This window comes from Tinamus guttatus, unplaced genomic scaffold (assembly GCF_059628265.1).
Source record: "Tinamus guttatus ecotype Peru unplaced genomic scaffold, ASM5962826v1 Tinamus_guttatus_pri_ptg000177l, whole genome shotgun sequence".
NCBI classification, from domain to species: Eukaryota; Metazoa; Chordata; class Aves; order Tinamiformes; family Tinamidae; genus Tinamus; species Tinamus guttatus.
Genome location: NW_028288711.1, coordinates 572,269 through 588,865, shown reverse-complemented (window position 1 = coordinate 588,865; position 16,597 = coordinate 572,269). Strand labels below are relative to the sequence as shown.

General features: G+C 58.0%; 2 protein-coding genes across 2 annotated transcripts in view; one reads left to right on the top strand and one right to left on the bottom strand.

Annotated features, from left to right (window-relative positions):
- Positions 1 to 11,091, top strand: part of NIBAN2 (niban apoptosis regulator 2) — a 34,610-nt gene extending 23,519 nt beyond the window's left edge. The window contains exons 3-14 of the mRNA XM_088523287.1: positions 754 to 882; positions 1,257 to 1,362; positions 2,816 to 2,983; positions 5,515 to 5,630; positions 5,747 to 5,851; positions 7,305 to 7,467; positions 7,978 to 8,165; positions 8,568 to 8,723; positions 9,074 to 9,190; positions 9,647 to 9,754; positions 10,127 to 10,238; positions 10,412 to 11,091. Of these exons, the coding sequence (XP_088379413.1) occupies positions 754 to 882; positions 1,257 to 1,362; positions 2,816 to 2,983; positions 5,515 to 5,630; positions 5,747 to 5,851; positions 7,305 to 7,467; positions 7,978 to 8,165; positions 8,568 to 8,723; positions 9,074 to 9,190; positions 9,647 to 9,754; positions 10,127 to 10,238; positions 10,412 to 11,091 (2,148 nt within the window). The remainder of the gene's footprint in view (positions 1 to 753; positions 883 to 1,256; positions 1,363 to 2,815; positions 2,984 to 5,514; positions 5,631 to 5,746; positions 5,852 to 7,304; positions 7,468 to 7,977; positions 8,166 to 8,567; positions 8,724 to 9,073; positions 9,191 to 9,646; positions 9,755 to 10,126; positions 10,239 to 10,411) is intronic.
- Positions 11,092 to 14,250: 3,159 nt separating this feature from the next.
- On the bottom strand, positions 14,251 to 16,099 carry SLC31A2 (solute carrier family 31 member 2). Its single transcript, XM_010215460.2, has 3 exons — positions 16,033 to 16,099; positions 15,087 to 15,267; positions 14,251 to 14,467 (listed from the first exon to the last, which is right to left on the bottom strand). The coding sequence occupies exons 1-3, from the start codon at positions 16,097 to 16,099 to the stop codon at positions 14,299 to 14,301; spliced, it is 417 nt and encodes a 138-aa protein (XP_010213762.1). The 3' UTR covers positions 14,251 to 14,298.
- Positions 16,100 to 16,597: the final 498 nt, after the last annotated feature.

Below are 16,597 nucleotides of genomic sequence, written 5' to 3'. Positions count from 1 at the left end.
CTGCCATGAAATCTTGAGCCTTTAAGCATTAGCTGTTGTAAGCTGCCTTTTTTGTTTTTCTGCTTGCCAGGTAAAATTTGATTCTTGTCTTGTATATCTTGCTACTGATGCATGCCCCAGCAGTACCTTCAGGCTGGTGGTCATTATGGAGCAGTAATGTGCAAGCCACCTCCCTCTCCAAGGATAATTCACAGCATAGTTTAGGTTGGAAAGGACTTTTGGAGGTCTCTGGTACAAGATCCGACTCAAAGTGGGGCTAATCTGCAAGTTAAATCAGGTTGCTTGCAACTCATCCAGTTGAGCTTTGGATTTGTCCAAGGAAGGAGGTTTGACCATATTCACAGTGGAAAATGCTGCTTGTGACTTGACTCCTGATCTGAGAGCAGCCACTCGGGTTTTTGGGGGGCTGTACTTGTTGTAGTCACCCAGTCCTCCTGTGTAGCCACAGACGCACCCCTTTAGGCACCTAAATTTGAGATGCAAGAGGTGTTAATCCAACCAGGAGCTCAGTGTCCCTCAGCATACACCTAGTGCAGATCAGTCCTCCCTGAGACAACGACCTCCTTGGGAGGAGCCAAACCACCACAAACATAGCCAGGCCTTCCTGCAGCCAAGGTGTCCCTAATCCTTGCTTCATGCCCTCCCGAGGTAGGTGCTGCTGACCTTCCCACGCAGAGCGACAGCACCCAGTGGGGCAGTGGATCCTCCTTGTCCTCCGGCAGCCGTTCTCACTCTGTTGTCCCTTCCCCGCAGGTCCCGCTGGAGGACCACGTCATCTACTCGGGCAACCTCTTCCAGTACATTGAGGAGAACAAGAAGTGGAGGAACCGCTTTTGTGTGGTCCCGCACAACTACGGCTTGGTGCTCTACGAGAACAAGCTGGTGAGCTCTGCCCCGGCCTGCTGGGTGGCCCTCTGTCTTGCTCCCTCTGTGAAGGGCTGGCAGGTGGCCTGAGGACACAGAGTCTGCTCAGCAAGGCCATGTCCTTGAACCAGGCCCTGCAGATGGCCTGGTTTTGATGTGGGATCTCACGTGCCCTGTGAAGGTCTCTTTCTGTCAAGGAGCACTTGGCAAAGGTTGGTCAAGCAGCTCTTGCACTCCTGCCCTTCCCATGCTGCAGCCCAAGTGGGCTGACGTGGCACAGCTTGGGATTCAGGTGCTTTCTCCAGATGTCCGAACAAGACTCTGCCCCCTGAAGCCATGGGACCACCCCTGGTGTTGTGTCCTCCTACCACTGACCATTTCTCTCCCACTAGGCCTACGAGCGAGTGCTGCAGCCCCGTGTGCTGGTGAACAGTGCCGGCTACAAGATCCTCACCTCCCTTGACCAGTACCTGGAGCTGGTTAATGGCAGCCTGCCGGGTAGGTGGCCTTCACCTTCTGCCGGTTGAGGAGGGATGCTGGAGCTCCAGGACCTGCCATGCTGGCCCACTGTCTACTCAGCCCGTGCCTGGGTGCTGCACGTCCCTAGGGACGTGAGCAGGGAGCTCTTTGCTCTTGAGCTCTCTCTGCCCCAGGGTTGCAAGGAAACTCTGAGGTTTCCCTGCAAAGAGGAGTGAAAGGGTTGGGGAAAACAGAGCAGGGGAAGTGGCCGGTCCTGTGGAAATGCCCACCCTTGCTTTGGAAGTCAGGGCAGGGAAACGTGGCTCCCCTGGCACTGTGACAGCCTGGGCAGTGCTGGCAGAGGCATCACCGCCGCGTCGGAAGGACAGGGCAGCCCCGAGGGAGCCGGGCAGGAATGTGCTGAAACAGCCGGTGGCAGCAGGGCGCCCTTTGTGCGCACGGTGAGACGCTTCTGCAAATGCCACCGGCCCGGCGAGTGCCCGGCGCCACTGCCACATGCGCGTGGGCCCAGCTGGGCCTGCGCCCTGCGCAGGACCCTGTCGGGAGCCGGGTCAGGAGCCCGTGTGCGAGGCCAGGCGGAGCTGTGGGGCCAGCCAGGGCTGCTGAGACAGTGCTGTGGCTACGTGGTAGGCTTTGCTGGTTCCCTCCGTGTTTGCTTTTCGGAGAAGTGAGGCCCTTTGCTCTTCTCCTGCCCCATGGGATGACACATGGGGAAGAGACAAGGGTCTCCAGCGAATCCCTCCTACGGGATTTCCTGCCCCTCCGGTAGCCCTTGGGTACTGTGCATCCCTCTCCGTCATGGCAAAAGGACTCTTGTCCTACGAGTGCTGAGGCACAGATCCTCCCTCTGCCCCCAGCCTGCTCTTGACCTTGACAATTTGAGGAAGACTCTTGTTAGCTCCCAGCAGGAAATCTGCTCCGGCTCTGCCAGCTTTTCCTTGAATGAGAACGCTAAGCCTTCCAGATGTCTGCACGTCCTTCCCCTGCAGCTGTCGGGACACTCTAATAAAATCCAGGGATGCCAGATGGGCTGGGAGGAGAATTGTTCTGCTCCTCCATCATCGACCATGTGGCATCCAAGGGAAGCCCTTGGGCATCTTAGCCAGGGCCAGCACACGCCAGGGACCTCTCAGCCCATCTCCCGGTGGTCGGTGGCTGCATGTTCAAGCGCCGGATGAAGCCATCGTTTGGTTTTGGGCTGTCAGCACTGCTCTTTTTGCGGGATAGGCTCCCACCATGGTCCCCAACCAAAAGAAGGTGGTGAGTCCCATCAGGCCAAGTGGGGAGAGATCTGCAAGACGTGTGTAGGTCTTCTCTTGAGGGGGTTGCCTTCTAAAATGAGTGCCAAAGCCAAGTGAAAGATGTTGGCCAAAGGTTGGGAAGGCAACAGCTCCAGGAGGACAGGGCATGGGCAGGCAGGAGGGTGCAGGGGCTCACGTGGGTGTTCTAAAAAGGCTGCTACCCCCTGCAGGAACCACCCCCAAGTCTGGGAACACCCCAATCCTGAAGTGTCCCACCCAGTTCCCCCTCATCCTCTGGCACCCCTATGCCCGGCACTACTACTTCTGTGTGATGACGGGCAAGGAGCAGGACAAGTGGCGAGCCGTCTTCCAGGACTGCGTGCGGCACTGCAACAACGGTGAGGCAGCTCCGGGGACGCGCTGGGCGGGCTTGCGGGACAAGGGATGCGACCGTGAGATGGTGCCTGGGTGGGAGAGGACGTTTCTCTCTTGTTTGTGGCCTTTGGGGTGAAGGAGACCCAGCTTCACGTACGGGCTGTGCCTGGCGGCTGCTGGCCCAGCTGCAGACAGCTCAGAGGCGCCTGTGCGGCGCCGGCTAAGGACTGTTTTCCATGCAGGCCCAAAAATATTTGGTCACAAACTGCTCAAAACACCTCCAAACTCCTCAGTAGCCATCCTGACCCGCTTCCAGTTGCCGTGAGCCCCCTGTGCTCCCCATGGCAGCCGGGGCTGCCGGTGCCGCCGCCTGGGAGCCCGGCAGCAGCGTGGGCAGCGGGAGGCAGCTCCAAGTGGCCCCCGGAGACGCAGCGCCAGCCTCTTGCGTCATTGTTGCTCTGGCCAGAAAAACGTGATTTTCCTGCTTGGCTGCAGCTGTGCTTCCCAGTCGAGGCCTCAGTGAAGCCGGGGGCAGGACCTGGACAGGAGCTGCTCTTTGGGGAGCGAGGTGACACAGCCACCACAGTCCTCGTGTGCGGACCCCCAGGCCCCCCGCTTGGGAACTCTGGTAATAGAGGGAGGATAAGCAAATAAAGGAGGAATCAGTTTCTCATCCTGATAAAGAGACAATTCACTGATTTCTTATTCTTTTCCCTCTTTTCCTCCCTGGCTGCCCAGGCTCTGCTGTGGGCAAACCGAGAGCTGCGCTGCTGGGCAGCCCCTCACCGCGGTTCCTGGGCTTGGGGCTCCCAGGTGCCAGTTGCAGCCTCCAGCAGAAGCTGTGCTGTTAGATTTTTTTTTTTTTTTAATCTCTCTTCCTGCTCAGTTTGAACAGAAAATGTTACAGAAATGGCCTGTTTCCCAGGAAAGGAGCAGGTCTGGTGTTTTTTTTGTGTGTTTTTGTGGATTTTTTTTTTGACTTTTACAAAATCAGACTTTGTCTGTTTTTCTTTGTAAGGTCTTTCTTCCCTTTTAAAATGCAGGTTAATGTGGCTCATTGTTTTTGCAAGGTTGAAGATAGCATTTCAACTCCATTGAAAGATTTTGTTTTGTTTTGTTTCCTCTGTTTTTTTTTCCCAAATTAAACTTTTTTTTGTTTTTGTTTTTGTTTTTTGTCTGTGCTTGTGATGACTGTGGAAATTTTCACTGGCCCTTTATGTGTTTCTCTAATGGAGCATCCTTAGGGACCCAGCACGTGCATCTTGACCTAAACAGCACCGTGGTACTGGCACATGGGATTGGAGCAGCATTTCCATAGGATTGGACCTCCACTTTCTCATCTGCCTTTTTTTTTTTTTTTTTCTTTTTTCTCCATATATTAAGATGCCCCTTAGGAAAATCTTCTTAGGCTTAGAGTTAAATATAATCATCTTAGAGAAATCCATGGGTGTTGGAAAAGATCTGCTAAATGACCCAGGGGCTCCTGCCTTTCTTGGGAAAGGGGGAAGCTGCCTCTGGCTGCATCTCCCTGGGGCGCCGTTGGCTCCAGCTTGGTGGGTGTCCCCGCTCCTTGGGGACGCACCATCGCTGTCCTCGCTGTCCTCGCTCTTTGTCACCAGCACCGTGACAGAGGTGGTGGGCATGGAAGGGTGTGCGTGGGACATTTAATAATAGGCTCAGCTGAGCCAGGCTGTTCTGTCTGTCTGCCACCCTGTTGTCATTGAGCTTGAGCTGGCATGTGGTGAAGTTGCTCAGTCTCCCTATCTCTTCCTCCTCCTCCTTCTCCACTCTTTGGTCCCTAGATATCACAGCCGATCCCTGGCTGCCCCTTCCAGCTTGCCCTTGGGCTATATCCTGCTGATGGGGCTGGGACCCTTCAGGGAAGGCAGGGGGATGCCTGGCCCCGCAGGGGACCAAGTCATGCGGGTGAATCATGGCAATGCCATATGGGTGAGAGCGAAGCGGCCGGAGCACAACTCGCTTCCCCGGAGCACAACCCACCTCCCCATGGGGCTGCCCGTGACTCATCCCTGCCTCCTTTCAACCCCTTTTTAATTCCTCCCAAACTGTGTGGCTTCCCGGAGCTCTCCCTTCCCCAGCCTGCTCTGAGCAGCCCCACACCACCGTGCCAGCCACCATGTCCCCAGTCTTCGGCGGAGCTCACGGAGCCCCACGTCCTTGTGCAGCGCTGGGGCTCTCTGAGGCCTGGTCGCGTCACCGGGGCTCACCGATCCCTGCTGCGGCTGAGCCTGCTCTCCCGGCTACTTCCCTGCATCCATGCACAGACTGGGAGTCCCCGTGGCTGCTGGTGGGACCCAGGTAGGGGAAAGTGAGGCTCTGCTGCTCATGCTGCCTGCACAGAGCCAGGGTCTGGGCCACGGGTCCCCCCAGCCCTGGTGACAACCTAGGACCCCTGATGGGGAAGCAGGGAATGCGCTGCCATCATGGGCTGGAGATGCCACGGGTGGCTCTCGCAGGTGCCATGCAGTGGGGCACAGAGTTATGTCCACTCTCCTTGCCATGCTGGCTCACTCAATGCCATCCCGTCCCCCAGGGATCCCTGAGGACTCCAAAGTGGAGGCCCCAGCCTTTACGGACGCTGTCCGCATGTACCGCCAGTCAAAGGAGCAGTACGGCACTTGGGACATGCTGTGCGGCAACGAAACCCAGGTGAGGACCCATCTCCTGCCCCATGCCAGCCCCAAGATGGGACGTGCCTTTGGAAACAGGAGACAGGGTGGGGACAGGTCTGCGTCGCTGACGGCTCCTTGCCTTGGGCCTTGCAGATCCTGAGCAACCTGGTGATGGAGGAGCTGGTCCCGGAGCTAAAGAGCACCATCGGTCCGAGGCTGAAGGGCAAGACGCAGGAGCGGCAGAGGACCTGGATCCAGGTGCGGGGGCTGCTCGGAGGACCTGGGCTATGTGGGGATGTCCTGCCAGGCTGCAGGGATGGTGGGGGCTGTCCTTGCCCGGCTGGCAGTTCTTGGGGATGTTCCGCGGCCGGGTCCCTTCCCCTCTCCACGCCGGCGCTGGTGCCCGGAGCCTGCTGGGTTTCCTGCCGGCGGCTGACTCAGCGTCACACCCTGCTTCGCCCCCTTCCCGCAAGAGCAGCCAGCCTCAGTCCTCGCTGCGAGCTCCTCAAAGCCGCCCGTTGTGGCCGTGCAAGCAGCCGCTTCCAGCAGCGCCTCCTCCCCTCGGCGGCTCCGCGGCCGCGGTACCAGCAGGTCCCCTGGGCCAGGGACTCCGCACTAGGAAACACACGCCCCGGGCAGAGCCAGCAACACCGCCCGTCCCGGCTATATTTAGCAAGCCATTTTTAGAGCTGCGCAGGCTAAATCCAGCCTCAAAACATTGCGAAAGAGCAAAGCGCTGTTCTAAATTGCCTATTAAAAGCTTAAAACCAATAGAACATTTCTGCACGGCTGCTAACAGAGTTCCATTGAGGCAGCCTAAAAATACCCAAGCGCTGCCCTTTTCACAGCTCTGGCCTGAGCAGCGCAGCTGTGCAGTAATGCTGGAAAAGCCGAGAGCTGAGAGACAAGGGAGGAACAGCTCTGCCTCCTGCCGGCCCTGAAAGCGCTGGATTTGGCTGCAAACCCACATGAAGCCTCGTGAAGCAGCTGCAGTCAGTGACAAGCACGAGGAGGCTCTGGGCTCCCTGGAGACCAGCTTCATGTTGGGGGCTGGCTGGCATCCAGGCTTGCTTGGCTGATGCCCGCATGGAGACGGCTACTGCAACGGCAGCAGTGTGGAGCCTGGGACGCATGATCCCGAGAAGGGCAATTCCCCTAGTATCCATGGATATGTCCTGTGGGGACTGTGGAGACTTCTGAGCTTGCTTTTCTGGGCCCCTAACTGGACCAGAACCTCTGTTTGCATCAATAACAGCCCCAGGCCCCTGGCAGGGGTCAGGCCAAGGTTTGGACAAGAGCACGCAGAATTACTGAATGCCTGTGCTCTGCTGGGTTGGATTTGATCCACAGCTTTCAAATGGAGCCAGGTTCTCCCCTTCGCAGACCTGGACCATCGCAGGAGCTTTCTCTGCCAGAGGCAGGGCAGGGTCATGGCCCTTCCTGCTGATGGTGACAGTGACCATCTCTGTGCTGGTCAGGTCCGGCTTTGAAGTGGTTTATGCATCCTCAGGGCTTCATCTTGCCCAGTTTGGGGATCTGTGGCCTGGAAGCCATATGGCCAGGCTGCAGGCTTGGGTCTGGCCAGGAGCCTGGGGAAGGCGCTGTGCGTTCCCTTGCTGTATCTCACTACCTATAGGGAAGCTAATGGTGGTGGTCACCAGGCTGCAGCAGAATGCCAGAGGCAGTGTCCTGGCAGTGTCTGTCTCCCTAGATCTCGGATGCCGTCTACAGGATGGTTTATGACCAGACGAAGACCCAGTACGATGCAGTTCTCACCAAATGTGAACTGGAACGTCCCCAGATGGAGAGCACCATCCGTACAGATATGGACCAGATCATCACTTCGAAGGAGCACTTGGCAAGCAAAATCCGAGGTACAGCCCTAGAGGGAGAAAACCCTCCAAGCCCTTGCAGGCTGCACAGATGGCCTGAATATATGTGAGCAGTTGCCAGTATGATGTGAGAAGTATTTTACCAATCTGGAGCAGTTTCTGGGGTGGAGCTTGTTCTGTTGGCACAGCAAGTGGGATCAGGGAGTACAGAAGAGTACAGAGCCTCGGGAGAAGGGCCCAGGAGCTGCAGTGGGCAAGGTGCAAGCACAAGGTTTGCATTTCTGTGCCACAGAAAGAGCCTAGAGCTGAGAGACAAAGTGGGCAATATCCCAAAAACAGAGCAGCTGAGGGGAGGAACAGAAGACTGTAAAGTCATCTGCAAGAACACCTTGAGTTTCCAAGTAAATCTGAGATTGACCTTCTCCTAGAAGGGTTTGGGGAGAGGGGGCACATCCTGTGCTCCAGCTTGATTAGGGCCTGGATTGTCAGTGGGCTCCAAGCTGACACGGCAGAGGAGCAAACTTGCCATTCTTACCTCTGTTTTCTCCCTAGCATTCGTCCTGCCCAAAGCGGAGATCTGTGTCCGTAACCATGTCCAGCCCTACATCTCCTCCATCCTGGAGGCTCTGATGACCCCCACAAGCCAGGGCTTTGCCGAGGTGCGTGAGGTGTTCTTCAAGGAGGTCACAGACATGAACATGAATATCGTCAATGAGGGCGGCCTGGAGAAGCTGGTCGAGGTGAGGCTGGGGACGCTTCTTGCTGCTGGCAGGACAGGGCTCAGGAGTGGAGGGGCAGTCCTGCTGCCCATGCCCATTGAGGACTGTACTGTGGAATGTGTTGGGACCCAAGACAGAGAAAATAGTGTTGCCCATGGGGATGAAGCCCACAGCTCCCCTGATGCTCCTTCCCTCCGCTTTATTCTCGGTTTTAGAAGACTGCCTTGCTCCACCAAGGCCCACCTACAGCTTTGATGAAGGAGCCCAGAGTCACTGTACTGTCTGTACTGACAGCAAATAGGTCCAGGTCCCCAGCTTGCTGGAGACATGGGCTTGACCATGGCGGTCCAGACTGCCATGCCTGGTGTTGGGGATGCATGCAAAGAGGCTATCCTCGTTGCTGAGCTATGCCTCTGTCCCCAGTACATGGAGAAGCTTTCGCAGTTGGCCTTCCACCCCGTCAAGATGCAGTCATGCTATGAAAAGATGGACCAGCTGAAACTAGAGGGTCTTCAGCAACGGTTTGATGTCTCCAGCACATCTGTCTTCAAGCAGAGGGCCCAGATTCTCATGAGACAGGTAGGATGGGGACAGCTGTGGTCGTCCCTTACAATGTCCTCTCGAACCTTCCTAGGCTTGAGAGCAGGGAGGTTGGGAAGTCGCAAGGAGAGGCACTGTGGTGAGCAGTGGAGGTGGAGGCCAGGCTGGTCACACTCCAGTTGCCTTGGCCAAGATTTGGGCCCCCAAGCCATTGCCTGGCACTGTTGGTTCCCCACAAGGTTCTCAAAGTGGTGGGTCCAGATGCTACACCAGGATGCTGTGAGCCTTGCCAGTGTCTTGGCCTCATGGTGCCCCAAAGGAGCCCCTGTTCCCATGGTTGGCCACTTTGGGGTCCCTCCTCAGTGCTCATGATGTGTCCCTTGTCACAGCAAATGGACGACGCTGTGCACACGTTCGAGACCCTCCTCCACCAGGAGCTGGGAAAGCTTCAGGGCAAAGACGACTTGTGCAAGTCAATCCAGCGCATCCTTGAGCGGGTGCTCAAGGTGAGCGGGGCAGGAAAACAGGAGGGTGGTGTGACATGAGTTGTGTCTGTAGAGTACTGGTGTCTTCTCAAGAGGTAGCCTTTGTCAGAGGGCTGGGAGCTTGGGAAAGAGGTCACAAATCACATTTCTGACGATAATACATCTTGGGAGAAAACAGAAATATTGAGACTGTTATGTATTTTGCTGAGGTTTGGGTCAGATGTGCAAGAAAGGCTCGAGCAGGAACCAGATTCCTTCGATCCCCTCTGAGCACATGCATATGTTAATGTAAAAGCCACTCCAGTTTCACACTGGCCCAAAGGCTTCTGGAGAGAAGAGATGGAGGAGTCAGTTGGTGCCCGTCTCAGGTGCCCCTGAAAACTAGACAGAAAAGGGATGTTGGGGAGAGAGGCTGAGGAACCCACACACCGTTCCCTGCGGCATCAACCTGACCCTGCCCTCTTGCTCGCCCTGCAGAAATACGACTATGACAGCAGCACTGTGCGGAAGAAGTTCTTCAGGGAAGCCTTGCTCCAGATCACCATCCCCTTCCTGCTGAAAAAGCTGGCACCCACCTGCAAGGGGGTAAGAGCCAAAGGGAGCCCCACTATGGAGGGCCACCAGACTGGGCATCCCTCTGTCTCCAAGAATGGGCCTGGTCCCTTCCTCCTCCTTCATCTCCCTGGGCTTGAGTTACTCAGAGATGGGAAAGCAGCTTTGGTTTTCTGTATAATTGGGTAATAGGAATGCTTGATTTTGCATTTCAGAGGCCCCCCACCTTGCACCCAGCTAACCTAGACTTGCTGCTCGTTGCTCCTTGGGGTAGCTGCAAGGCCATGGTCATGCCCATCGGGAGGGTGGCATGCCCCAGGCCTGATGGGCTAGGGCAGGCTCCGAGGTGGCTGTCACTGGGTCTGACCTGCAGGCAAAATCTGATCTGCCTCTCCTCCACGGCAGGAGTTAGCCAAGTTCCAAGAGCTTATCTTTGAGGACTTTGCCAGCTTTATCCTTGTGGAGAACACTTACGAGGAGGTCGTGCTGCAGTCGGTCATGAAAGACATCATGCAAGGTAGAGTGCTGCGGCTCCGCACTGGTGGGCAGGCCCGCACCTGGGCTTCATGGGTGATGGAGAAGCTGCTCCGTGTTTTGGAGCCCAGGTAGCTCTGCATTTAGCAGCACCTGGAGCTTCTGGAGGGCCCCGTGGGTTCCTCCAGACTGACACGTCTCTGCGTTCTGTTCCAGCTGTGAAGGAGGCAGCAGTGCAGAGAAAGCACAACCTCTACCGCGACAGCATGGTGATGCACAACAGCGACCCCAACCTGCACCTGCTCGGCGAGGGCATCCCCATCGACTGGGGAGAGGAGCTCGGCGGCCAGCCCGACGCCGAGCCCGCGCCCGACAAGCGCCGCCGGGCCAAGCAGGTGGTGTCGGTCATCCAAGACGACGAGGGGGCCCTGCCTTACGAGGCAGGCGCCGAGGCGCTGACGCAGCACGAGGAGCGTGAGCCACAGGAGCTGGTGCCTCCGGTGGTGCCGGGCTCGCCTGGGAGCGTGCAGGAGATCCGGGAAATGCTGCAAAAGGAGGTTCTTGAGGAACCTGCAGGCCTTGCGGAGGCAGAGGCGGAGGAGCGGCTGGCAAACGGTACCGTCATCACCCAGGAGAGCGGTGCCACTGAGGGAGGGCCGCAAGAAGCCACCTGTGCAGCAGGCTCTGCCCCGTGCGACACCGTCCCCCAGGGCCCGGCCAGCACAGGGACCCTTGCGCGGTCCCCACCAGTGGAGCAGCAGGTCGACCCGGAGTGCCCCAAGCCCAGCGACAAGGAGACAGGGGAGGAGGTGTCGGCGGCGTGCAGCGAGGGCAGCGCGGCGCCGCCCGCGGTGGGCACGACGGAGCGCGGCGAGGCGGTGCAGACTGAGTTCTAGCCCCGCCGCCCCCGTGCGGGCACATCCCGGGGCACACGGGCGGACTGGCCTCGGGGACGCCGGGGGCTTGGGGGGTGAGTGGGGGGGATGCTTGTAGGTTGCTCCAGCCGCAGCACTGGGACCTGCTGCGGTCACTGGCTTGGAGCCCGGCGCTGGGGAGAGGGAGGGGTGACAAACAGCGGGTCAGCGCTGCCGAACCGGGGAGGGAGTCTCCGCTGCTGCGTGTGGCTGGCCAGAACCAAGTGGTCTCATGGGGTTAGGCTGGAGGGTCACCCCCGGAGGCCCCCAGCTCAGTATAGGGCACCCTTTGCTCTCTGCTGTATCCTGCTTCTGTGTTATTTCCTTCTTTTCCACTGCAGAGATGCTTCAGCCGCGTTCCTTGGCGGAGCCCCACTGCCAGGCGCTGGGCTGGCTTTGCATGGTGCTGCCTGGGCTCTCCCCCTGGCTGGCCGCACAGTCTGCCCTGGCCCAGCCAGGCCTGTTCCTCACCTCTGGGCGGGCAGGAGCCTCCTCCCCTGCCCAAATCCATGAGGCTTTTCCTGGGAGCCTCCCCGTCCTGCAGCCTGGGCCCAGCTAGCCAGGGAGCACAGAGGCACCCACAGTCAAAGCAGGACAGTTCATGGCCACCTTCCTGCTCCCATAGAGAGCGCGGATGGCGAGAGGGCTGCAGGAGGTAGGTGGGGAGGTGTGGGAGACGCAGGAGACAGAGGCCTGGTGAAGGTGCTGGCGGGGTAGCGAGTGGCTTTGCAAAGAGCGCTCTGAGGAGATGGACAGTCTGGCGGGAGCACGGAGGAGACCTGGAGGCGGTGGGAGTGCGGACCAGGGGGAACAGTGTGGCCGGTGGGGGAACAGCAGCACTCTCCAGCTCTACGTGTCACTTGGGGGGGTGTCATGGGAGGTGGCTGGGCTCTGTGTTCAGCAGCCAGTGAGCACTGAAGCCACCAACCCAAGACTGCCCATTCCTGGAGCGGGGCTGGTGCCCCCAGCGCGTTTCTAGGGCAGCAGCTGGCGCCTAGTGTAAAAGCCTTCCCGAGGGATCAGCTGTCCCTAATGCCACTTCTCCAGCCGCGTCTGGGCTGCCGTGGTTGGGTCTCTCCACGCATTTCTGGGCTGGAGGTAGCAGCCTTTCCCAGGACGGTGTTGTGGCTCAGCCCTGCAGAGCTCCTTGTCACCTTGCAAAGATGAACTTGTCCTGGGCCCTCCGTGTCCTGCAGGTTGTGGTGGCTGCGGGGGTGTTTGGGCACAGACCCGGTGGTCAGCGGTTGGCGTGGGGGGAGCGTTTGGGGCAGCCAGCGCTGGTGCCCGGCGGGTCTAGGGGAGCTGGATGGAGCCAGGCAGCAGTTTTTATAGGAACCCCTCCATGCTCGCAAAGCCACTTGTACTGCATCTGCCCTTGGGCACCTCGCACAGGGGAAATGCCCTCCGCCCAAAAAACGGGATTTGCTCCTGCAAAGGGCTGCTGGGGCTGTCTCCGCTGCAGGCGCGATGTGGCAAGCGGCTGGTCTGCCCCCGCAGCAGCTCGCCTCGGGGCCGCTGCCAAGGGCAGGACCCGCAAGAGCAGAAGGAGGAGGACACTGGGACACAGGCTCCAAGCAGGTCTGCTCGAAGCACGCGGGGGCAGCTGCAAGACTTGTGAGCGGGCAGAGGAGCCACGGGTGTGCGCGGGGACAGGGAGCCCGGCTCGTGCCCCGCAGCGGATACCCTCGACCTCTGTGTGTGTTTTAATGCCGTTGTTTCTGTCTTTGAACGGGGGATGCCCATTCTAAACCACTTGAGGAGACCCCCTAAAGTGCCTTGCTTTGGGAACTTTGAAAAAAAAACAAAAAAAACAACAACAAAAAAAACCCCTGTCTCTTCCAAGATATTTTATTAAGGATGTTATACAAATGTTTAAAAATATGCTTATAATAATTAATAAAAAGGAAAAAAAAAGCTTTATTTAAAGTCAGAGGAGACTGTGGTTGTTCCTGGACGGCTCACCCTGTCTGCAGGACTGAGGCAGGGGTGCCAGGTTGGGGATGGCATTGGGGCAGTTTCTGCAACACCGGGGCTCACGTGAGAACCCATCCAAGAGAAAACGGGGCTGCTAGGTGCAGAGTCCTGAAACCTGCAAGGAGCACAGGGGCTGAGACTGTGAGCGCCCATACACAAGGCAGCATTGGGGACAGGGGACGGGGAGGGGACGATCCATTGAACCCTGCCCAGGTGCAAGGTGAGTTAATGCAGTGGAGGACCCTGGCGACAGCAGGACCTGGGTGCTGTGTCATGTCCTGCATCCCTGCAGCATCCCTGGTGAGGTGACACCCATGCAACACAAACACAAACCAGGAGCCAAAGTGTTGAGGTGCTTTTACTAAACCAGGCATCTCTAGGAAGAAGCACGATGTGCCCAGCAGCAGCCACTGGCATCATTGTGCTGGACACATTGGTGTGGCTGCCCGCGCCAGCGACGGCAGCTCATCTCTGGCTACATGGACCTGATCCCTGAAGTGCTAAAAACGAAGGGCAGAGGTGGGTTGGGGTCCACCCAGGGCTCTGCCCACAGCGTGAGGTACATCTGGGCATGGCTTGTTCTCCAGGACCCCAAAGGCACAGTGTGAAGGGGGTGGGTGGCAGGACCACGCTGCACAGGGGATGCCGAGGCTGTCACCCCCTCTTACCTCTCCCCAAAGCTTCTTATTCCCTGAGCATAAGGATAAATTGAGCATCCAGGAGCCAGCCAGAACACATCTCCCTCAGAGGAGGCGGGGCAAGGTGATGCCCAGCTCTCCCAGCCGGACTCAGTGCCTGCTCCACCGGCACCCTGAGCTGCTGCTCCCTCTGTCCCGCAGCTGCAGGTCCCCAAGGTGGGGATGGCCACGTGGCCAAGGACAGCACGGGAGGTGGGAAAGGAGCGGGGCTGTGCGGCAGCGCAGCGGCAGGCAGCGTGGCTGGGAATTTTTTCATCTGGAGTCTCCATGCCCACCTCAATCCTGCCAGCAGCACAGGAGGCCCTTGGGCTGCTGCTCACACAGCAAGGGGGCAGGGACAGACCCAGCAGAAGTGACAGCAGCTATTCAAGAAAAGCAGAAGACCAGACGGTGCATTCCCTCTTGTTCTCAGCTCACACGTTGCGGTGGAAGCCTTGGGCACGTCCTCCACATGAGCCACGTGCCCAGCACAAGGGCTGTGACCCCAGAGGGGCCATGGAGACGGCCTCCGGCCTGTCTAGCCCACGTTGAGCAGCGGGAACACCACAAAATAGCCAAGCGCAGAGCCCACGATCACACCGAGGAAGATCCAGGCATTGTAGGACATGACAGCCAGCATCACCATGTAACCCACCACCACCTGTATGACATGGAGCAGGGTCTGGCTGACGTGGAACAGGAACCACCTGGTTGGGGAGAAAGCCAAGCCCCGTTAGCAAGCCGGGGAAACGCAGTAGCAAGTGCCTGCAAGGTTGTGGGCAGCCAACTGTGAGGGAGCCAAACTGTGAGGCTGTTCGCAAACGGTGGTGCAAATAGAAACTCATTTCTAAGGGCCAAATTAATGAGCAGCCCATTATTAATGAGCTGGCATGAGGAGGAGCCTCAGATGGCATGTGGGGTTAAATATAAAATGAAAAAGCTGGGTCCTGAAACAAGCAACTTGTGCTGGACTGGAGTCTCCTGGGCAAGGTGTGCTGGAGCGAACGCAGCGCCTGTCCCTGTTCCATGTGGACTTCATCCATGCCCTCCCCACTGCGCTCATGGCAGCTCACGGGGGCCCATAAGCATTGTATACAGCAGAAACACTCCTGGGGAGCCTGAGGAGACGGCAGACTCCTCCAGGACAAGGCTATGAAGATGCTTCCTTCCCATGGATATTATCCCTCAGGCGCAAGGGTTCTTGGCTCTTAGGGGCTGACCAGCCCATCTCCAACTCAATGCAGTGGCTCCTTTCCCTCCAGAGCCCTTGGCCCCTGCCCATGAGAACCCAAGCAGGGGGAAAGGCGGCTCGCGGGCGCGCGGTACCTGCCCTGCGCGGCATCGTGCTGCCTGCCGCCGCCGTCCTCATCCTGCTCCACCAAGGCCTCCTGGCTGAGACTGCGCGGGAGGGCCAGCATCGCCCGGCGCAGCACCTTGGCCTTGCCAATCTTCACCGTTTCATAGAGCACGGAGAGCAGCAGGATGACAAGCACTGAGAGCACCATCCCTACAAGAGAAAATCCCCCTTGGCTGCCCATGGCCTGCCAGCCAGAGGCAGGATAGCGAGTTTGAGGGGATACAGCAGGTGCTGGTATCCAGCTGGTGCTGGCAGCCTGGTCCTTCAAAACACAGCAGGGAAAAGGGGCCGGGGCTCTGAGGTCTGGCAGATTTGGGCACGTCCTTGGGCAGGATACAGGCAATGGTGGCAGCCAAAATGCTTTTGAGATTGGGGCTCGGGCTGAAGCAATGGGCAGCAAATTTGTAGTACTGGGACCCAAGGCACTCTGCCAAATCTGAGCCAGCACCTTCTCTGTTTCCAAGATGCAGAGATGGTAGTTCTGGAAAACATAAAATAAACTCAGCGCAAATATGGGAGTTAAAATATGGTGTGGTGTGGGGAGAAGAAAAAACTGAAATGGGAAGCTGAGACTTTCTTATGCCATGAGTGAATGGGAGACTTGATTTCAAAAGCTTAATTTGGGTCCTGGAGTGGACAGGCTAATCAACATCACTATTTTCTCCCCAAAGCGTAGTTTGGCCTCAGCTGAAATTCCATTTTTTCCATTAACAAGAGGATGGCCATACATTCTGCACACTTCCAGCTCATTTGGGGTTTTGCAGGAGCTCGGGGTGACGTTTGGCGCCACCCTGATGCAGCAGCGAGCGCCTGCCAGGACCCCAGTGGAGGGTGAGGAGAGAGTCGCTGGGTGCCCCGTGCTGTGGTGGCCGGGGACAGTCCTTCCGCGGCGGCGCGCTGGGACTCGCAGCCTACCTGCAGGGCTGTGGACACTCCAGAAGTCAAAGAGCAGCACCACCTGGTCCGAGAAGGTAAAGGTCATCTGGAAGAGACGTGGAAAAAGGGGGATGCTAGAACCAAGGCTCCGGGTGATGGAAGAGCTCTCGGCGTGCACTGCGAGCATGCGAAGCAGCACAGCAGCTCTTCTGAGTAGAGGTGGCCACCGCTCATCCCCTGCTGGGCCGCCCACCCCGTGGACAGGGCGTCTGCGGGCCAAGCAGGGGCTAGCTGCCCTCTGAATGTCCTCACCAGCCGCTGCTTCCACCCTGCTCACTGTGTCACTGCCCCAGGCTCTGCACCAGGAGAGCAGAGACACTAAGGGAGCTCCTCACTATCATCCATGCCCATATCTCTGAGGTTTCCAGCTGGGCAATGCAATTGTCACCCTCCTCTTCTCCAAGGGTTGTTGTCCCGGCCGCTGCGGCTGCCCGGCCCCTACACATTGGGCTGAGACCAGCACCTCTTGCAGCATGTAACCGACTCATGATGAAAGACGGAGACGCTTGGAGCAAAACGTTCCTTATCCATAGCACAAATCTGG

What these genes read in the sequence shown, in the direction of transcription:
- SLC31A2 (XM_010215460.2), bottom strand. Translation starts at nt 16,099, where the DNA reads ATGACCTTTACCTTCTCGGACCAGGTGGTGCTGCTCTTTGACTTCTGG. An exon ending in GAGTGTCCACAGCCCTGCAG is followed by an intron (nt 15,268 to 16,032) that starts GTAGGCTGCGAG and finishes TTTCTCTTGTAG; the next exon opens with GGATGGTGCTCTCAGTGCTT. An exon ending in CACGATGCCGCGCAGGGCAG is followed by an intron (nt 14,468 to 15,086) that starts GTACCGCGCGCC and finishes CTCCCCAACCAG; the next exon opens with GTGGTTCCTGTTCCACGTCA.